The following is a 22525-nucleotide window of genomic DNA, read 5'->3' as shown; positions in this document are numbered from 1 at the left end:
ACATTTTTTGGATCCCGAACATCCGATGTGGCTTCCACTTGAGTGCAAAAAGTTCTTGCAACCAATTAGAAGCCGTGTCTCGGTTGTCGAACGTTTCGGAAGACGTTTTGGAAGTTAAACGGTCTTCTGGAACGGATTACGTTCGAGAACTGAGGTTTGACTACTCTGGCCTGAACTGAATGTCATCCCATCCCAAATTTCTCTGATGCTTGTATGCTGTAATCAAACATGAGTATGCACAGAACAGAGTAAGCACCATAAGAATCTTGCAGAGGCAGTCCCTTGGGCCTAGTTGCTGAAAATGACCCCCCCCCCCCTAATCTAAACCTCCCTATCTGGGCCACAGGACTCTTCCTATGCCACACAACTTCTCCATTGGCCATACCCATCACCAGCCCTGTTCTGCACCCTCTCTGAGTGCTTCTGCCTGGCAGGAACATGCCCTTGAATAATGCCTCTTGCTTGCCTGAATCAGTGGGTGAGTGGGTGTCCAGAAACTTCTGACTTTTCATGGCTGGTATGTAGCCTTTGCATGCTCTAGAAGTCCCGTCAGGTAGTTCTCTGCCCAAGCCCAACAGGCCTGAATGGCACTTGGGCAATAGGGAGTGCCAGTGCAGGAGAACTTCCTGGCTGAGTGCCCTGACCAGAGTAGTTGCAATATGCAAAACATTGCATATGCAGCACACATGAGCCTATTTTGCCGCTCAAGATGTTTTGTTCCTAGGCACTCTACAAGACCGGGTGTCAGTGTATAAATCTAAAGGCATTTGTTTTTAACTTTGGCAACCTGCGTTTTCGTTTCACATTCAAAAATAAAATAAAATATTGAGTTTTCTAGCTCCTGTGTTGGTAAAAATCTGAAAATATGTTAGTAGTGCTTGTTGAAATTTTGGAAGGAAGAGGGAGGCCGAACAGTGTTCCAAGGGAATGGGGTTTTGGTGTGTTATGTACAGTGGTGCCCCGCAAGACGAATGCCTCGCAAGACGAAAAACTCGCTAGACGAAAGAGTTTTCCGTTTTTTTAGTCGTTCCGCAAGACGAATTTCCCTATGGGCTTGCTTCGCAAGACGAAACGTCTTGCGAGTTCTTGCAAGTTTGTTTCCTTTTTCTTAAAGCCGCTAAGCCGCTAATAGCCGTGCTTCGCAAGACGAAAAAAACGCAAGATGAAGAGACTCGCGGAACAGATTAATTTCGTCTTGCGAGGCACCACTGTAACTCCTTTGCCATTATAACTAACGCAAGCAAAATAAATAAGCAGACATTTGCAAACTTTTTTTTTTTACCATTCATGGACTTCAGCTTTCATATGCCAGGACGACAACTTTATTTGTTCTGAAATCTTTGAGAGCAGCATTGCAATAACAGTTGACAGCTACTGACGTGAGAAGCCCGCTTTTAAAAATTCCTTGTGTAAGCAGCATCAGACGCATCTATGGGCCAGTGTAACCAGCTAGCTTTGCTCCCTGCTCCCAGTCCTTGCACCAGGTGCTGAAGTCTGGTTATGGTTGATCACAAAGGTGTATCTTGGATGTTTCTCTCTCCTCTTTGCTGTTAACGTCTAAAGATTGCCCATGTTCCCCCTCCATCCCCCACAGGTACTAGAGGCACAGAGAAGGCATCAGAAAGAGAAATCTGGTATCATTCCTACCTCGCCAACGCCCTACACTTACAATAAGGTATGCTTCTCAACCCAAGTGTCCCTGGCTGTGTTTCAGGAATACCCAGCAGCTGTCTTTCCATTTGCCTAATTTTTCATGGGGAATTTTATGCCCGGCACAGAAGATGGTGGCTGATATGGAATTCTGCTGTGTTAAGCACCAATTTTTTGTGGTTTGTTGTTGTTGCTTTTTAAAACACGTGTTTTCCCCTCCACGTTAGGGAAATGACTTAAACGTTGCAGACACCAGCTGCAGAAATCAGTTGAAATGATTTTAGAATGTTGTATTATTTTACTGTTGTTAGCCGCTCTGAGCCCGACTTCGGCTGGGGAGGGTGGGATAGAAATAAAACTTTATTATTATTACTATAATTGTGTATAGGGAAGAGGGAGTGGAAATGTGTGTCTGCATGATTACATGCCATTCTTTTGTGACCTCCAGTCAGTTTCCTGGAACCATGTACACCTCGGTTATATTTCTCCTCCCACCATCAAGCTCTTCCTAGTGTATATTAAAAACACTCTTCTGCCACCTGTTTGCATTGTATGAGAGACATTTGTGCAGAAAAAGAAAGGGGGGGGGACTCTGTTGTACACATTGATTTGCCTAATGCAAGACTTGCATTTGACTTTCCCCAATGCAGAGTTTGCCTCTTTCTTCAGTGCGGAATATTTACACAGCCACATCTATTATCAGCATTAATCATATTTGAAAGTTGCTTTTCTCACCCAAAGCAACTTGTGCTAAAATGAGTTAAAAACATCCGGTGCAAGTCTAAAAACACAGCTATACAGCTAAACAAATTGGGGCTTACTGATTGCACCCCACTAAAAGAGACCACAGTGCATCTCTTCAAATCAAGGGTAAAAGCCTGGGTAAAGAGAAAAGCCTTTGCCTGGTTTCCAAAAATAGATAAAGACTGTGCTAAGCAGTACTGGCTGAGGGAGCCGGCGTACAGCTTCCGGGTCATGTAGCCAGCATGACTAAGCTGCTTCTGGCGAACCAGAGCAGCACACGGAAATGCCATTTACCTTCCCACCAGAGTGGTACCTATTTATCTACTTGCACTTTGAGGTGCTTTCAAACTGCTAGGTTGGCAGGAGCTGGGACCGAGCAACAAGAGCTCACCCTGTCGCGGGGATTCGAACCACCAGCCTTCTAATGGGCAAACCCTAGGCTCTGTGGTTCAGATGACAGCGCCACCCGCGTCCCTTGGGGGTCCCTTATCCCTTCATCCCAACCCTCTCAAGTCATGCTCCATACAGAGTTAAGATTCCTTTTTATCCTTCTCCCAGAGCTGTGACTTATGGTCCCTGGGTGTCATCATTTACGTGATGCTGTGCGGCTACCCACCTTTCTACTCTAAGCACCACAGTCGGACAATTCCCAAGGACATGCGAAAGAAGATCATGACAGGGAGCTTTGAATTTCCAGAGGAGGAATGGAGCCAGATCTCTGAAATGGCAAAAGACATGGTGCGCAAGTAAGTCCCATCACCAGTGGGTTGTGCAAAACTCTCCCAGGTGGGTGAGTCATGCTGCCTGTAGTGCTTGTTTGGGGGGGGTGTCACAGCTAATACAAGCAGGTGGAGGCTTCCATTCAAATAGTGGCTATTTCCCAGGCATAAATTGGTCTCTGCCACAAGTATCTTTTACCGTGTGGAAGGTGGGTATGGCTTGGCCGAAATGGTCTTGTGGGCCAAATGGGAAGGTCCTAACAAGGCCCACAGGAGAGGTTTCCTATCCTTTTCCTGCATAATCAGAATGTGCTCAAAAATATGCTGAACACTTTCCTGTGGTGGATTGTGAAGGACAGTATCAGTGTCTCGGCCACTCCTAGGGACTGATTATTTATTTGTTTAAATATCTCTATACCGTTGAACCATGAAAATATATCGCAGCGGTTTACAACAGCATGGAAACAATAAAATCATAAAAAGTTAAAAACAAAAGATGGTTCGCTATTGCCTTCTTAATGAGAAGCCTCATAAACCCACACTCCCCTGCCTGGTGCCTTCCAGGTTTTGTTGGACTACAGCTCCCGTCCCTGACCATTAGCCATGCTGGCTGGGGCCGATGGAAGTTAGAGACCAATACCATTTAACACACAGGGCACCAGGATGCAATGGATGCCGCCTCTCTGTAGGTGTTTGTCTCCTGAATTGACAACTTGAGGTCACTCTGTGAGGGAGGATGAAGATGGTAATCGGAGAAGAGCTGACTTTGAGCTGCTCAGGGTTTTATGAAGTCTAAAGACGCCCTTGGAAAGATGGAACAGGATAGGAGTGCATCTTTTAAGGAAACGGGTGGGTTTGTGATTGATGTTTATAACTCCTTAAACTCCTAGGCTGCTGAAGGTGAAGCCGGAGGAAAGGTTGACAATAGAAGGTGTCCTGGACCATCCTTGGCTGAACTCCACGGAGGCTCTTGATAACATTTTGCCCTCTGCCCAGTTAATGATGGACAAGGTTGGTACTATTTTTGGCTTTCCTAAATAGATTGTTTTTAAGGATCAAGGAACATTGGTCAGCAGAAAATTATCCCAGGCCCATCTACTTGTCTAGGCCAGTATTTGCAGTGGCGATATTCTCCCAAGCGTCTTGTGAGCAAGGATAAATACTTCTCCTCCTTCTTTCTTTTTAATAAAATAAATATTTTTGCCTGTATTAACATTACTAACAACCCAAAAGTGTGGTAGCAGGCTATTGCATCATACCACACACAAAGAATAGTAAGAGAAAAAAATGGGGACACATCCATATAATTCAAAACATCCACATTTGCTGAGCTGGCATGGACAGTAAAGGTTAAGCTTCTAAATCTGAAGCAACGGATATAAAACCCCACCAGATGACGTAAAAGTGTTCTGGATCCCCCTGGTTTACAGGTAGGTTTTTCATACATGACGTAACTTGTCCTCATGAACACTGGAGTGTTTGTCAGCTTGCGCCATTTGCTGTTGCTGTTGGGGAGACCTGGACCAAGAGGTGTCCCTCCTGTTGCTGTGTCAAGTTGCAGAGCAAATATTCATAATCCTAGGCGACCCATGTGTGGTGCTGGGCAAGTTGTAAGAGCAGGAAATTCCAGAGCTGAGGGACATCCACTAAGGCAGGCTTCCTCAACCTCAGCCCTCCAGATGTTTTTGGCCTACAACTCCCATGATCCCTAGCTAGCAGAACCAGTGGTCAGGGATGAGGGGAATTGTAGTTTCAGAACATCTGGAGGGCTGAGTTTGAGGAAGCCTGCACTAAGGTCACTTCTTTGAACACCCTTAAAGTCCTGACTAAGCACAGGACTCTCAAGAGGGGATGTCTTAAAAGCCGAGTTCGATTTTAGGAGAGGAGGCAATCCTCTTGTGCCTGCTGCCCCCCCCCCCCATGGGCTTTGGATGTCAGAGCCAGGGCAGACACTGGAGCACCAACGGCAGTGTGGTTCTAATAACACATCCCTGTTCGAAGGCAGGTTGTCACATTCCCTTGAAGCTTCCAAAATGATGTTGTTTGACAGCTGACCATGCTGTTACGGAGCCCACTTCCAGGAGATCTGAAATTGTTCACCCAAGCGCTGTCTGTCTCTGCTGTTGATGGAAACCTTGCATGGCAAGTTCATGCCAAGAGCTTTCTTGTTAGAGGCTTTTGTAAATCGCTCCCTCTTGTCAAGAAGTAATCTAAATACAGTGGACACTCGGGTTGCAAACGTGATCCGTGCGGGATGCACGTTCGCAACCCACAGCATTCGCAACCCACAGTGGCACCTCTGCGCATGTGCGGGTTGTGATTAGGCGCTTCTGCGCTTACAAAACCCGTAAGTAACCCGTTCCGGTACTTCTGGGTTTTGGCGCGTCCGTAACCTGAAAAAACGCAACCAGAAGCATCTGTAACCCGAGTTATGACTGTACTAGGCTGCTGAGTGATCATTCTGAGCCAACCTTATTTTGGGGTCCGCATCCCTTGGGGTGGCTCACATCTCTCTGTGGCCTTCAGGAAGCAGGTGCTGACTCAGGCTTAACACTCCTCTTGCGGTTGGCTTCTGTTGTCACTTCTATGCGTTAATTCATAACCTGACTTGTGACTTCTTTGCCTCCCTCTTCTCTCTTGCCCCCCGCCCCGCCCCGATTGTACCAGGCAATGGTTGCTGGGATTCAGCAGGCACACGCAGAGCAGCTGGCCAACATGAGGATCCAGGATCTCAAAGTCAGCCTCAAGCCCCTGAATTCTGTCAACAACCCTATCCTGCGCAAGAGGAAGCTGCTGGGGTAAATATCCCAAAGCAAAGGCTACGGGGGGGGGGGGGGGGCAGTACAAGGACAGGGGAAGGAAGAGCTGAAAAAAGTCAAATGCTTATTAAGGAAGAATCGTGAGAGAAGCCTTGCAGGGTGGGGATTGGAACTCGTGGCGTTCTGGACATGGCTGGACTCCAGCTGCCATCAGGCCCAGTCAGCATGGACAGCAGTCAGGCATGAGTGGGAACTGCAGCCCAATACCTGGATGGCCACAGGCTCCAAACCCCCGGCCCCCCAATAAAAAATCTGCTAAAGCAAGAAACTTGTCCTTGGGAAGGAGCTGGCCTGGGTGGCCTGTTTGAAATACATAGCAGGCACTGGTCTTGGAGGTATTCCGCTTCCTCCATAGCAGGGTTGGGGAGCCTGCAGCTCTCCAGATGTTTTTGGGCTCCTGGCCACATTGGTTCCAGCCGCAAGTCCTCCACTGCTATAGCAGAGGAGTTGGGGTGTTGTAAACAAAAATCTGCCCTTTTCCTTTATGGGGTATCCAAGAGCCCATATAGAGTCCTTACATAGGTTCCCTGTTGGTAGGAGAGAATAACAGAGGCCAACCAGAGAATATTGAGAAGCAAAGCAGCTAGTAAGCCTGATCTTGATTGATCTGTTGCAACAGGGTCCTCACTCACCACACGCAGGAGGAACCCAGAACAATGGCGCACAAGGCCTTATAAAGACTTTTGAAATTGCCACCCTGTAGATCAAGACCACCCCCAGAAACATCATACATACATCACAGAAGGGGTGTAACCTAAGACCACCCCTCAAATACGTCATACCTACATCACAGAAAAGGCGGACTTAAAACAGAAATTTGAATGTTGTTTTTCTCCTGTCCGTTGTTTTATCTCCTGTCTGGCAGGTTACTTGATTGGGTTTCCTGGGGAGCCTGGCTAGTCTTTTGTAATGATAAATACTTACTGTATTTCCTGGGCCAGGTCACAGGCTCACACCCCATTCATATCTTAAATGTGTCCTTAAGACAGGATTTGTGAGGAAAGAGACAATGGGGAGTTTTCTTTGACTTTGACCTTGCAGAGAAAACATTTGGTCAGTTTAGGAATCAAAATGGTTCCAGGTTGGTCTTCCTGTGCTGATCTATGTATGTGCTTGGTTGGTACGCTTATGAATATTACCATATATCTAAGACCTCAAAATTCCTATTACAGGGACCTGCCCAAAAGCTGACAACTGGGGCCAGGGAAGTCATGGGCATTGGGGGTTGGGATGGTGGTCTTGCTCTTGAGGGTGGCTCCCTACTGGAAGGAGAAAGAGTTGCTCTGAGGCTCTTCTTCCAGCCCTGTTGCCCAGCAAGACAGTGAAAGGGATGAACAGCAAAGGGACGAGGAGAGGTTTTTTAAAAAAAGAAAGGAAAATTGTTTTTGCTTCAACGTTTTCATCATAATCTGCAGCAATGGATGCATGATGCTGTTGGGAGAATTTCTTCACAGCCACTAAGTATGTGCTTGGCAGGGAGCTGGAGTGGTGGGGAATCTCAGAAGATGGAATAAGTGTAGAAGGAGGGAACAAGCTCAAAGGCAAGGAATCTCCGTCTTGGTCGCTCCCTTACAAGCTTCTTCATGGGTGCCTAACATCTTTCTTAGGCAAAACAAGAACCCAGAACTCCCACCTGATATTAGCTGAAGGAGGCTCTGGGAGACCCTGATTCTTGGGGCACTCACATTTCCCCCCTGTCTCATTACAGAACGAAACCAAAGGACAGCGTGTATATCCACGATCCTGAGAACAGCAGCGAAGACTCCAATGTCGCCCTGGAAAAGCTCCGTGACGTGATTGCCCAGTGCATCCTGCCACAGGCTGGTAAAGGTCGCAGAGTTTAAGACAAGCTGTGTTTGTGGGAGAGGGAGATGGTGGGAGGGCTGCAGGTCGCCTGTGCTTTTGAACCCTTTTTCCAACAGCCACAATTTGCACGTCACACTGGTTTACAGCAGCATGGAAGCATAATGGTACATGCAGGTCCCGCTTACCGAAAACGATGCATTCCCTGGAAATCATTGGTTAGGCGAGCGTTTGCCTAATGAATCCATTATTTCCATTACAATACGATACAATGCAATACGATAATCTTTATTGTCATTGTCACATACAGAACAACGAAATTGAAAAATCTACATAAAATGTTGAAAACCCAACACGCCTGCTATCCCAGCTATCCCAACCTGGTTAGCCCCCTAAAAACTATGATACCCCATTACAATATACTCCCATAGAGACTCCTTACACTGTGTTTAAAACCAAAATCACATTTGGATAGAAACTGTTTCTCAGGCGGCTAGTCCTAGTCTTTATAACCAATCTGTACCTTCTTCCAGAAGGCAGAAGCTGAAAGAGATCATTTCCGGGGTGCGCACTATCCTGCGCTATCTCTGCAGCTTTCTTATGGCACCTGGAAGCATAGATTTGATCCAAGGTGGGAAGAGTGCACCCAGTTATTCTCTCCACAGTCTTTGCAACCCTGGACAGCATTGTTTTCCCCCTGACCGTGCAGCTCCCAAACCACACACACAGACCATAGGTTAATACACTCTCCACAGTACAATAGTAAAATGCCATCAACAGGTCCTTTGAGAGATTGTTTTTTCAGAGGATTCCATTGTTTCCTATGGGAACATTTCTAATCCATGATCTCTCCCACCCCCCTTCTCACCATGGTTTCTTCCTAAAATGGCTGCAGCCAAGCAGCAAGAAAGAGAGGCAAAGGAAAAACAAATTTGTCTTATCTCTCCTGCTCCCTGATTTGTTTGATCTCACTCCCTGCACCCTCTCTCTGTGGTTGCTGCGCCAAAATAGGTGCCTTGGATCAGCAAACGACAAACAAGTAGAGAAGTGGGCAAGCTGTGGCTGTTTGAATATCTGAATCGGCCATGTGTGTAACAAGATTTGGGCATCATTCTTTGTGTTCGGATAAGCGAATATGCGGATAACAAACGGGCGGATAGTGGGACCTACGTGTATAATATCTCACAACACAGCCAGAGTAACAGTGCGGCAGAACATTTACTGGAACAAGCTAACAAAAACAGGAAAATTTAAAATGTCTGTGTGAGGGATAACACTGAAGTTACCAGGTGGGCTTCCTCCAAAACAACATTTCATAAGTGGGGCACCACAACTGAAAACTTCCACCCCCTGTTGATTGTATTTTCTTTATCTAGAAATGGAACTCTCATTACTGAGTTAAAGTTTTCTCTCTGTTTGACGTGTGTATCTGTTGTAAGGACAGCTGTGTCTGGCCCAGTGACCATGTCAAAGGCCTAGACTGGCTTTATAGCCCGTTCTATCCCTCCGTCTCCCTCTACTGGCCACTAACCATTTTGCCATCACTGACATGCAATTAATACTGGTTTCTAGACTTTCCCAGCATTCTGCTCTGGGAGTGGAACTGAAAAATAATGCATATTTTACGTCCCACTTTTCTGTGTTCAAAAACAAAAAGGTGGCTAACAAAATGTTTTTTTTAGAAAGCCATTAAAGCAAGTTAATGTAGCAAGACCTCCGGGTATAGGGTGGTATAGAAATTCAATGAATAATGATAATAAAATACCACTTTTGCATACGGTGAGATATGCTTACCTTGGAATCCACCCAAAGCAGAACACGGATAGTTAAACATATATTTAATTCAGGAGTGTAACAGTCAGAACAAGCAGCCTTTATATCTTGTGTTAACGTTGTAGTTCTAGTTTCCTGATCTAGCATAACTTAAGTTCCATAATGGCTATTATAATATACCCCTCATCTCATTTCTCTCTATGTGTGTCCTTCACAGCCACTCCCCCGCCCCCTCGCTGTCATTTCCCCAACAGACAGACTCTGCCAGCCTCAGTCCCCGCAAGGCTCCATTCCATTCCCCTCCTGTCAGATCATTTCCTCACTTGCTCTTCTGTCACATCAGCTCTTAGCCACGTGTTGGAAGGCTGCCCCCAACAGGACCAGGCAGGCCTTGTCCTAGGACAGGGGTCTGCAACCCGCGGCTCCAGAGCTGCATGTGGCTCTTTTACACCTTTGCCGCGGCTCCGGGGCGGATACTAGCGAGGGGAGGAGGCGCATTGTGCGCCCCGACACTCCCCACTGTGGCGGGCACTGTACTGGCTGTGATGTTGCATGGGGGCAGTGCGTGCGTTAGTCACACACCGTCCCGACGTCACCTTCCCGGTTTTGCGGCTCCCAGGTTTTTTTTTCTTCGGAAACGGGTCCAAGTGGCTCTTTTTGTCTTAAAGGTTGCAGACCCCTGTCCTAGGAGCATTGCATGACAGGGGCAGTGATTGAAAAGGCCTTCTGTGAATAGCCACACGGCCTGGTGCTTCCAGCTATCCAGAAAAACCAAGGGCACCTTTCTTTATGGTTCTTGCCCTCCTGCCTGCACATCCTTATAAAATCTTGATGACGCATCTGAGGCTAGGCTGGTGCCTTTCTGAGTGGAGGCCCTTGTTCTTTGGAATTTGCCATGGGGATGTCAGGCCAAGCCCCTTCACTCCCGGCATTTAGGCACCTTGTCAAAATTCACATCTTAGGCGTCTTCTTTACATTACTGGTTCTGATCTGATTTTAACTGTTGTTCTGTTGCTGATTTAGTATTTTTAACTGCAGGTCGTAAGCTGGTTAAATAAAAATGGGCCCTTCTTCCACCACCTCCCTTTCACTTATTCCCACAGTAAAACTGGTGCTGAAAGGAAGAATAGCTGTAACTTGTGTCCCACCCCCACTCCTGCCTTTTCACTCCATGTTGAGCAGCTGGGGAGGTGGGCAAGCACTGCAAAGGGATGGGAAGGAGCAGTAAACAAACCGGGGAATCAAAAAAAGAGCTGTAAAACTCCATACAGAAAAGAAAAGTCAGCTCCAGAAACAGGCGAGTTCCTAGTGTGTTTCTGCTTTATCTTTACAAACGGGCCAGTGCAGCTCCGCCTGGTTAAGTTAACTACAGCAATAATAATAATAATAACCATATTTTTCGCCCTATAGGACACACTTTTTCCCCTCCAAAAATGAAGGGGAAATGTGTGTGCGTCCTATGGGGCGAATGCAGGCTTTCGCTGAAGCCTGGAGAGCGAGAGGAGTCGGTGCGCACTCTCCAGGCTTCAGGAAGCTATCCGCCCAGCTCGGCAAGCTCGCCATCGCTCTCGGACCCGTTCTGGGGGCTGGGGTCGGGGGAAGCTCGGGCTTCCCCCACCCCCAGCCCCGCAAGCTCCGGGAGCGATGGCGAGGTTGCGCAACCTCGCCTTTGCTCCCGGACCCCCAGCCCCGAGGCTAAAAACGAAGCCAGGACAGCGAGCGGGATCCATTCCGCTCGCTATCTTGGCTTCTTTGCTCTTTGGGGCTCGGGGGGGGGAATAAATTTTTCCCCTTTATTTGCCTCCCCCAAAAATAAGTGCGTCCTATGGGCCGGTAAATATTTACACTCTGCCTTGCTCCCAAGTTGGGACTCAATGCGGCTCACATCATTATAAAATACAAAGTAATAAAAGCAAACTAGTTCAAAACAACGATTGAAATATATCTAAACCCATTTAAAAACCAACCATTAAAGTACAGTTTGTCCTCACAGTGGCCCAGTGGTCAGCATCGTCTTGGTTTCCAAAGGCCTGTCTGAATAAGAAGGTCTTAGCCCTGCTGGCAGAAGGATAACCAAGATGGAGCAAATCTAACCTCCCTTGGCTCCGTTGGATTAATTGTACCTCTCAGGTAGCTTCACTGGATTACGTTTATGAAGGAGCAAATAGGAGAACTTTCCCTTGACAGGCACTTACTCAGACATGGACTTGGAACTTAACAGGTTTTGGATTGTGGCTTTTCTAGATGGCAAGGGCCCTCCCCACTGCTAGCAGCCAGTGAACCCCCAGTATTCCCTCTCCTGAATGCCTCTTGTGTGATTTCAGTTAAGATGGGGCAAAGTTGTGGGACTTCTGCAGACATCAGAGTTACAAGATCTGTGGCATTGTGCGTCCCCCCGCCCATTGAAGGACCCCCCCCCCACTTTTATTTTGGGGCTGAACCGCAGAACATTTGATGCATCTGCACTGCTGTGATGTGGGGGTAGAGTTGCCCTTCTCCTCCCCTCTGTACAGCCTGGCATGGCCTGTGAGGGACCCTCCTGTGACGCTTTTCCCATTCTGTAACAGGTGAGAACGAAGACGAGAAGCTGAACGAGGTGATGCTGGAAGCCTGGAAATATAACAGGGAGTGTAAATTGTTGCGAGACACGCTGCAGACCTTCAGCTGGAACGGTAAATATTTCTTGGCATTAAAAAAGAGCGGGGAGCCCAGCCTCAAGAGGCCTTAAGCACAGCTGAGCATCCCTTCTGCCCCACCCTCTGGTTTCCCCAGCCTTGATATCACCTCCACTCGACATAATCTGTCTCATGGAGTTGTGAAAATAAAGAGGGACGTTCCGTGTATGCACTCTTGAGCTCCTTGGAGGTCAGTCAGGACCCAAATGTGATAACAAGAGTCATGTGAAGCTGCAGCTCTCTGTCCATGCTCAGTGATGGCTCTGTTATCTGAACTGTTGCCAGCTTTTGTTAACTTCAGGAACTGTTGCAAAGGCTGAAAAGGGCCCTCCTTCAAGTTCTGCTTAGGACCAAGAGACACCACCTCTGACTTGATTCTTTGCCTGGCCTTATGGTTGCATACACACATAATGCTAAGCCATGGTTTGTTTTAACCATTTGCTCAGTAAACCACAAGTTACCCTTCATATAGGCAAAGAAATCACAGCTGCTTAGCCGCTGCTGTTGCCTTGTGCCTCTGTAGCTTGGTATCTGGAGTGGGGTGGCTAAGCAAACCATGGTCAACCAGGGCTGTTCAGTTCAGACACAGTGCCAAACCATAGTTAAAACCAGCCACAGTTTGTAAGCCAGCAAAAAAATCATTGCTTCACATTTTGGTTTGTTGCCAGGAGGCAAGCCACGGTTTCATGTCATATTTGAACTAAGCCAATGAATGCATTTGATAGTGTCTTTCTTTTCCCCCATTTCACCAGTTTGGGACTAACCAAAGTCATGTCTTCTATTTTAGGCAGAGGATTCACAGACAAGGTGGACCGACTAAAACTTGCAGAAATTGTGAAACAAGTTATTGAAGAACAGACAAACTCCCATGACTCTCAGTAGCTGGAGCTGCCTATTCTTAACAAAGCAAAAACACCCCTCCTTTTTTTTAACCATTTGAGATTTCTCCTTTAAAATGTAAAAAAGTATTTTTATGTAAATTAATAAATCACAATTATTTCATTTAAATTTTCATGCAGCTTGAGAAATGCTGTATAGATGTAGATAACGAGAATCATTGGTACTGTAATATTTTTTTAAAAGCTCAGTTCCTCAGAATATATATATATATATATAATATAATTTTTATGTACCGTTTTAACACACGACTGTTAGACGGGGCAAATTATGATTGTCTTCTTTTCAATAACCAGATGCTGTCTTCTCTCCCTCCAGCTCCTGTATCAAATAGTTAACAGCCTGTATCACTTAGCCTTGTTCTACTTCTGCCCTTTGCATTCAGCTCAGTAAATTACTTGAACTTAGCACTGAAGGATACGAACAGCATGATTGTCCTTTGTAACTTTTCTTCCAAGGCAGCTGCTTTGATGGCAGAAGAGCTGGCTGTGGAGGGTGACCCAAAGAGCCTCTAGCAGAGGCAGCCTGCCTGCTCCTGGGTCTCTTGAGTTTCATGCTGCCCCTCTTCCCCACCCACCCCACTTCTGAAGCTGAAAAAGGACAGAAACCGGCCCTCTAATCTGGATAGGTTGGTTTTCTTCCTTTCCTTTTTTAAAACAAATTCATTTAACAAAGATCTGTACATATTTCTAGTTTTTTATCTTACGACACGTTTGCGTTTTACGACTTGGCGGATGACGGTTTTATAGAATTATTTTGGTACAATCCCTTGTGCCGTTTAGCCTGTAAAGTGCCGCTTCAAGGCTTCTTAGGAGCTGTTGACTTTTCACGTGGCTACTTTTTCATTGCTCACTTACTTCTGGGGTTGTTTACACTTGGTTTCCTGAGCCATATTGCCTCATCAGTTGCTATGCTCCATTTTTTGTCCATTTACCGCTGTTTAGCTCATTGCTCACTAGCTGCCTCTGCCATAATTTTGTGTAAGTCAGGACTGGATCCCTTGCCTATCAAGGATGCTGTCTCAATGTGTAACAGCCTTTCTTCTTAGTTCTTTCCAACAATTCCCAGTGGAAAGTATTAAACTGATTGGTAAATTTTCAGGTGGGTGCCCTATGTTTTTTGGTTTCGGTCTTCGGCACTGACAGCTGTGCGGTCAGGCTGGGAGGAAGGTGCGTCAACAGGCCACCCTCCATGCTTGTTCACAGCTAATAAATTGGGGCAAGGCGTAAGTACAAAACCATGATCTGACTTGGGCACTAAGAGCACGCACCAGGAAACTATTGGAGAAGCCCTTCTCTGGACATGCCCACAAGCCAAATGTCAAGAGAAGATGGGCCTTCTGCTCACAGCAGGATTATATTCACTGACGCTGTGCAGAGCAAGGTTCATAGAATTAGAATTGGCCCAAAGGGTCGTCTATTCCAACCTCCTGCAATGCAGATGGAGGCTTCTACTTACAAGAGCAATGTTGAAGTGGAAAGCAGCTCTTGGATGCTCTTCAAAAGTTCCAGGTGAGGTGAATCTTTACCACCAGCTTGTCAGCTGGAATTTACTTCTGTGTGGGAACATCAAACTATCCAGAAGCCAATGTCTCTGGTCCTCAGTGAAATAAATAGTAGCGTCTTCCCTTTCAGTATTGTTCTGCTCTGAAAATTGGCACCCGTATTCTTCAAGAATTTGACACACACCTTTGTTTTGGAACCACTGTTCCTCGATTTCCCTCCCCACGGAGGGCATTAAGAGTGACTGGCTTGCAGTGGTGTGACGAAGAACTCACAACAGTGGTTGTCTTGCCATTTTCTGCAGAAATTCTGTGACAACTTACATGTGCAAAGAGTAGACTGTGGCGAAACAAGTGTGGCTTTGAGGCTGTTCTTAAATTCCAGTGGCTGACCCCCTCCCCTCTAGAATAAGCAGTTCCCAGAATGCTCTGCTTTCACCACTCTGGTTAACGAGACCTGGCAACCCTTGCCTGATCCGTCACTTTGATCAATAAGGAAAAAATGGGTTAGATTAAGGTTAGTATGGCAACTTGAGGTTGAAGATCAAATGCTGTTATTTCCCCCCCTTTATTACGAAAGATTAATTTTATTTCCTTAACTGTTTTAAGTGGGTTTATTTTTTTAAAAAGCCTTGTTATGCTGCCAGCAAATCTTATTTTAAAGGAGGTTAAATGGCTGAGATCTCTGGGTTGGTTTTGGTTCTAAGTATGTGTTTCATAGGGACGCGGGTGGCGCTGTGGGTAAAACCTCAGTGCCTAGGACTTGCCGATCACATGGTCGGCGGTTCGAATCCCCGCGGCGGGGTGCGCTCCTGTAGTTCGGTCCCAGCGCCTGCCAACCTAGCAGTTCGAAAGCACTCCCGGGTGCAAGTAGATAAATAGGGACCGCTTACTAGCGGGAAGGTAAACGGCGTTTCCGTGTGCGGCTCTGGCTTGCCAGAGTAGCTTTGTCACACTGGCCACGTGACCCGGAAGTGTCTGCGGACAGCGCTGGCTCCCGGCCTATAGAGTGAGATGAGCGCACAACCCTAGAGTCTGTCAAGACTGGCCCGTACGGGCAGGGGGGTACCCATGTGTTTCATAATACAATACAAGGCAAGGCAGATACTGGATAGGAGTTTTGCTTTCAATGGACAAGTCCATGTGGAGTGGGTTGCAGAGGAAGAATTCTTCTTGAGAATACCAACAGCCCACTCAGTAGCTCAACCACTAAGCATGTGTAGGCATGGGTATTTTGTTTACTTCAGAGGAATACTCGCACAGATTTGCCGTCACTTTTGAAGTAAACCAGGGGAGCCCTTGCAAGAAAGAGAGCTTCATACGTACATAGGAAACCTCTGCATCAGTAGCTGTTTTCTGAGTTGGGTGGACAGAAAGCAGTAAGCAAAATGGGACAAAATGAGTTGTGCAACCACCTGTTTTTCCACCCTGGCAGTGCTCCTGGGATAATGCGTTTAGAGCCACCTTCCCCAACCACGTCCTCCACGTTTTTTGGACTGCAACTTGTATCATCCTTTTTTTTTTTTTAAATAGTTTTCATTTTCTAATACGCAAAAAGCAGTAATAGCAATAATAAAGGAAAAAGAGAAAAAGTGATCTAAAGAAGAGAATGGAATGATATGAGGTGAGAGAAGGGAGTGGTAGTACTCCAAAAACAGCATTATAATTCCAGACGATTGTCCTTCATAAGCATATTATCCAAAGGAATCCCTGAGGTAGCTGCCAGTTGTGTTCCTTTAATGTATGATGCAATAGAAGGTTTTAGAAAATCTGTCCTTCGCTTTCGGATTGTGCAGGGTCTAGCTGCATTTTGTTATAATTTCTTCCGTTAAAGCAATGGCCCAGATCTGGTGGGACCAGGAGTCTTGCAAGTCTCCTGCAGCTGACTTCCAGCGTTTGGCCGAACCAACTTGACAGTTGGCCATGGTGTGTGGCTGATGCAAGTTGTAGTCCAACAAATCTGGAGAGCACCAAGTTGGGGAAGGCAACTATAGAGGATTTGTGTGTGTGGAAAACTTCCAACTTTCCCTTTGGCCGGAAAAAAACCTGTTTGCAAAGGTACCAGATTCATAACAGCACCTGCCAATCATTCGTGGAACTGGAAATGCAGGTGGGTTTCTTTTTTTCTGATGCAGTGTTTTCCGCATTTATTTTCCCTGTTGGAATTTTCTCAGCAGCCCCTCACTAAGGTGGGCATCATGTTCCAACTAGCTCAGCTGAGCTTGTCTGGTTTGTTATTCAGAGTAGCAGGGACTTGTCCAGGAAAGAGGAGTTTGTTCTGAGGCTGGCTGGCTGGCTGGCAGCATGGGTGTAGCTGTGTCACCATCCTAAATTCAATCGTTCTCTCAAAATCTTTCTTCACCATTTCAGTGTGTCTTTTTGTTGTACCATGGTTCGGTTCGATTCTCTCCCCCCGCCCATCAGTATTATATAAATGTAAATATTATGCATTGGTGTACATAAATAATTTTACTAAAACTTTTAAAAGTATCTGGCTCTTGTTGTTTTTTTTAAAAAAAGTTTTAGAAATTAAATTGCAGATTAGCATTTTAGCAACGGGTATCGTCTCAAGATCAGCCGAGTGCCCTCATGGCCAGATAGCCAGTTTCCTCACCCCCAGCCATCTTCTGCGTGGCAAAATTTGGAGTAAAAAGTCTTCCTGCATTTTGCAGAATAATGAGGTCTGTTGCTAAACTCCGCCAGTTTTTGATGAATGGCTTCCCACTGCCCACGTAATGCATTCAGAGCTTGTTGACATTGGCAGTTTGGCTTATGAGGGTGCAGATCTAAATCAGAGGTGGGGAACCTGTTCTTTTCATATGTTGGTAGACTCCCAATTCCTATCCACCCCAACCTGCAAGGGCAGGCATATGATAGAAACTGGAGTCTCAAAGATCTCCCATCCCTGGTCTAAATTCTCTTTCCATCACAGTTTTGTCAGTTGCCCCAATATTTTAAGCATGTGTATATATGTTGCAAAGCGTTGGAATAAAGGACTGAATGGGGCTAATATTTCCTAAGGAGTGTGTAGTGCAGTGCCTCCCTCCTTTGGGGGGCTTGTGTGGGTTTGTGCCTCTTAAGTGACTTTTTCTTTCTTTGCTTATCCTTAATCCAATTATGATAGGGGTACCCAAACTTTTTTCAAAGAGGGCCCAAAGTTGTTGGGCTTTCTTTTCAATTTTGCCCCAAAGTTGTTGAGCTTTTTAAAGGATTTTACCCCAGTAAATGAACTGCCACAGGGGCCAGATTAAACCAAACGGCGGGCCGGATTCGGCCCCGGGAACGGATTTTGGACATGCCTGAATTATGAGATCAGTCTGCCCCACAGAAGACCCATGCATCGTCCATATAGCACCATCTGCACACGTCGTGCCTTTCCAAAGGAGAAGGGGACAGGTCTCTGCCCCAGGCAGCTTGCAATCTACAATTCAGCACAGAAGGTATTGCAAAAGAAAAAGGGTGCAAGGGGTTGAGGAAGGATGTGATTTGCTTTGCCTAGGTGTGGCTACAGGCTGAATTGCACTTAAGCATGGTCACAGAATCATAGACCCAGCTCCTTCAACTGCTTGGAAGTAGCTCAGACTGGTTGCAACAGGTCTAGGATGGTTTGAACCGGTCCATGCCGATTTGTCCCGGTCCAAGCTGGTTTGAACTGGTCTAGACCATTCCAGAATCTTTCTGGCTTTGTTTATTGTGATAGGGCACTGACAGTCCCTCCAAACCCGCCTCTCCAGCAGCAATGACCAAAGTATGGCAACGTTAGGAAATGAGGCAATCAACTCATCAAAGTCACTGTAAATGCTCCACATCAAGTCCACACCTTTTCAATAGGCTAAATCATTTTCTCCCAGCTGACCAGGGCATTCAGAGGGCCTTTTACAGCAGCTCTGGCTTTCACTGCCGGCATAAATTCTGCCCAGCGCATCCCTCTCCGTGTAATCCAGGAGACTTCAACGTTTTGTGGCACCCAAGGCCGCAGTTGATGGCACGGTTTCTAGCCCAGTGGACAATACTGTGGCCTATAATCCAAATATGCACAACTGCGTCTTCTGCAAGAAAAGAATGCGACAAGCCCTGGTCAGGTATGAAGTGACAAGTCATAAGGTCTAGCGAATGTATCCCTTAAATGCATTTGACTTCCATCGACCCAAGTCCTTTATCCTTTCAGCCGAAAGACCTAAATGTACAACAGTAGTGGAGGCGCCGGTACAAAATGAGTGGGCGGCGAATTCCGCTGGGGGAAGCCCACAAGCTGCAATGGCCTTACGCACAACGCATGTAAACTGATGTCTTGTCAGGCGGGAGCCATCTGCGTGTACGAGAAATGGGCCTGCAATGTTTGGTCTCAAATACAAGAGACGCCTAGTGTCTTTTACTGGACATGGGCCCTTGTTGTGTGTTGCCTGAAGCCAAATAAAGGTCCCTTTCCCCTGTTGGTCAGTTTTTGAGCAACGGACGTGCAGCACCAAATCAGAGCTAGTTAAAGTCAAGTCCTTTAACAGTCTTCCTCGTGCAGCTGAATCTGGTTGACCCTCGCAGACTAATTCTCCAATGCGCAAAGCGCCAAAGAAAGCGATGGAGTAATCGGCCGAAAATAAACGCGCTTCATATTTGGACTAACAAATACTCCTTAATTTCCTATGAATTTGGCAAAGGATATCATAAGTTATGGGTCTCCTATTATCGCTGCTGGGAGGCCATATTCTGCGCCAACCTTCCAGTGCCTTTCACACCAGGAAATCTGCACATGGGTCTTTGTTTATTCGGGTATAAATCAAGAAGGGATTTTAGAGGTTGCAGCTTAACCGGTGAGAAGGCCAGACCAAGGTTCAAATTAGTATCGGTTTCCGGCCATGCCCTGGGCGGGTCTGGGGGCACCCCTTGATCCTTGGTTGAAGTGCCCCCTGCCGCCCCGAAAGGGCTGCTTTCCTTTGAAACATGATGAAGCTGGGTGATTGCCCAGGCACTTCTCACATTCGTGAAGGTACTTGCAGCTTGACCTCTTGTACAAACCCTTCACTTCACTCACAGAAGATGCTCAGTTCTGCTCCTGATGAGCAGTTGCTGGTGTGGTTTTAAAAAACAACAACTGCAAGCATTCTATGATGTCACAGTAGGGGGCTTGCAGGCGCTGGGCAACCAAAGTTAGCATGAGTGTTACACAAATCTGAAGGTGCACACATAGCAGACATGCACCCTAGAGAAAAACCAATCCTTCACCATTCAAAAATTATAAAATATTCCCTGAAAAAAATACACTTTCTTTGAGTTCACAGAGTAATCCTGACGCCATCTTTTTTTTAAAAAGATATTTATTAAAGTTTCCAAAAATTTGTATAAAATAGAAAAAACAGAAGAAAAAAGAAAAACTAAAAATACATACAAAACACACATACAACAACAAGTATAATTTCAGTCCCTTATATTCATGTAACTTACTTTCCCGACCTCCTCATACCTCCCCTTTCTGTATTCCAATCTCTATTTAATTTCAGCAAATCCTTCCCCTAATTTCTATTTAATTTTTGACCATTCATTTCTTAATTACATAGTCATTACAGCTAGAAACCACTTAATTTCTGAATCAACATCGTTCTAACATTCAATAATTTTACAATGTTTCTTAAGATAGTCCTTAAATTTCTTCCAATCTTCTTCCGCCGTCTCTTTCCCCTGGTCTTGGATTCTGCCAGTCATTTATGCCAGTCCCATATAGTCTATAACCTTCATCTGCCATTCTTCCAGGGTGGGTAAATCTTGTGTCTTCCAATACTTTGCAATAAGTATTCTTGCTGCTGTTGTAGCATACATAAAGAATGTTCTATCCTTCTTTGACACCAATTGGCCGACCATGCCCAGGAGAAAGGCCTCTGGTTTCTTCAGGAAGGTATATTTAAATACCTTTTTCATTTCATTATAGATCATCTCCCAGAAAGCCTTAATCCTTGGGCACGTCCACCAAAGGTGAAAGAATGTACCTTCAGTTTCTTTACATTTCCAACATTTATTATCGGGCAAATGGTAAATTTTTGCAATCCTGACGCCATCTTGACCCTCTTAATGACCCAATATATTTACTCTGCAGTTGAAGGAAAAACCTTTCCCAACAGTTCTTTTCACTTACAAATCCTTCAAAAGCTATAAACATCTCACATAAATAGGGGTAGATCTGTGACAATGGATTCAAGAACTGAGGTATTTACCATTTCAAGGGAAAGGCTCAGACTGGTCAGGAAAGGGCAACCAGCAAACATTGTCAGGTATCATGACAAGAGACAAGCCAGGAGACAAGACTGCCTCTTTCTGTGATGTATGTATGATGCTTGTTGGGAGGACAGGGGTTTTCAACTAGGGTGCTGTGGCACCCTTTGGTGCCTTGAATGATGGTCAAGGGTGCCACATGCAACACTAGCCTCTGTCCCTCTTTCTCCCCGCCCCCATGCCTTCTTGCATCTCTGCCTCCCAAAGGCTTGCGCAGCTGTTTGTTGCAGCACCCCTGGCTACAAGCTCCCCAGGCGAACGGTGCCTCTGGAGCTGGCCAGGGGGTGCTTCCCAGGCCCCTGTGGGGCAGCGTGAGGAGGCAGCTCTCTTTAGGGAAGGGGCGGCAGCTGTGGCTGTCCAGAGGACTCCAAAGGAGAGGGGAGAGGAGAAGAGGGGACACTCCACAAGGGAAGGAGGCAGAAAAAGAACGAGAGGCTGCCAGCTCTGCTGGCAAGGGGTGACGTAGCTGGGCTCCTGAGCCTCACAGAAAGAATGTAGTTGGTCAAGGGAGCCGTGGACTCAAAAAAGTCCAAAACCTCTGGGCTAAGGGAAACCCAGCCAGATGGGTGGGGTATAAAAATATATTTTTTATTATTATTTTATTATTATTATTAGCAATTTCTCAAGCCTTTAAAAGTTGTTACACACACTTGCCTTGGCTCCTCACCTCCATGCAACATGTAAGGTGAGAAACTCTGTCGCAACAGTAAAATTAAGATCTAACTTGCTTTGACTGGTTCCTGCCTCCGCTCATTTTTCTCTGACCCATCATGGATTTAGCCCCAACCCCAAGAAACCAGTAACTGAAAGGAGGTGGGTCACGGGAATTGAAGCGTATGCTTTCTGCATACAGCACACCCACTGCCAAGCACCTCCATCTCACCTGCCCCCAACCCCATACCACCCTCTCTCCAAAAATAGACCGGGGTCACTGAGTCCTTCCCAGCAATAGAATCAGCCAAACTGGAAGATTCCTAAATTGTTATTAATCCAGAGTTCAGAGTTAAGAATTCAAAGGTCCCAAAATTAAAATAAACGTTCATAAATGTACACGGCAAACACATAAGTAAGTACAGGGGAGCAATCCTGTCAGCTTCTTTAGGAGGCAACAAGAGCCTGCAAAGCAGGCTATAAATAATAGAAAAAGTATTAAACTGGACATTTCAAAGAATATATATATATATATATATATATATATGCAGGTTTTGGTGTCCTCGGGTGTCTTCCCGTGTAAAAGTTGGGGTGTCTAGGCGACGTTTCGACGAGGTCTCACTCGTCATCTTCAGGCTGGTGCTTTCGGCTTCTTGTTACTGGAACAGAGCAGGATCTCAGTGTTTGAGTTCCTATAAATACTGTTGAGGGGTGTGGTGTATAGCCTCCAATGTTCTGGGCAGAGAGGAAGTTCCCAGGCTAGTGTGCCTTTTCTTCTTTTGTTCCTTAATTGCTTGAGGGATATCTTGAGTGATTTCTTGAGTGATATCCTGAGTACCACTTAGGTGGGTCATTAGGTGTGGATTAGTTGCTAAAGCCTTTGTGTCTTGACCTCTTGAACTTTGTGAAGAGTTTTTCTGAGAAGATGGCTGTACTGCATTTAGTTGTGCTCTGGCTTGGCTTCGTGTATAGGGGCGAGCTGTGGTTTTGTGGCCTGTGCCAGCCAGATCTGTGTAGGGATTGCAGGGGGGT

The 22525-nt window shown here is 46.1% G+C and overlaps 1 protein-coding gene across 2 annotated transcripts in view; it reads left to right on the top strand.

Annotated features, from left to right (window-relative positions):
- MAPKAPK5 (MAPK activated protein kinase 5) overlaps positions 1–17071 on the top strand; it is a 31447-nt gene extending 14376 nt beyond the window's left edge. Inside the window, exons 8-14 of one of the 2 annotated variants that reach the window (XM_028741316.2) lie at positions 1595–1675; positions 2953–3140; positions 4004–4124; positions 5781–5911; positions 7641–7762; positions 12076–12180; positions 12971–17071. In XM_028741316.2, the coding sequence (XP_028597149.1) occupies positions 1595–1675; positions 2953–3140; positions 4004–4124; positions 5781–5911; positions 7641–7762; positions 12076–12180; positions 12971–13065 (843 nt within the window). In that variant the 3' untranslated portion in view covers positions 13066–17071. The remainder of the gene's footprint in view (positions 1–1594; positions 1676–2952; positions 3141–4003; positions 4125–5780; positions 5912–7640; positions 7763–12075; positions 12181–12970) is intronic. The other variant, XM_028741317.2, reaches the window with a different exon arrangement.
- The last annotated feature ends 5454 nt before the right edge of the window (positions 17072–22525 follow it).

This window comes from Podarcis muralis, chromosome 7 (assembly GCF_964188315.1).
Source record: "Podarcis muralis chromosome 7, rPodMur119.hap1.1, whole genome shotgun sequence".
NCBI classification, from domain to species: Eukaryota; Metazoa; Chordata; class Lepidosauria; order Squamata; family Lacertidae; genus Podarcis; species Podarcis muralis.
The sequence above is the reverse complement of the archived record's forward strand: the minus strand, read 5'-3'. Positions and strand labels throughout refer to the sequence as shown.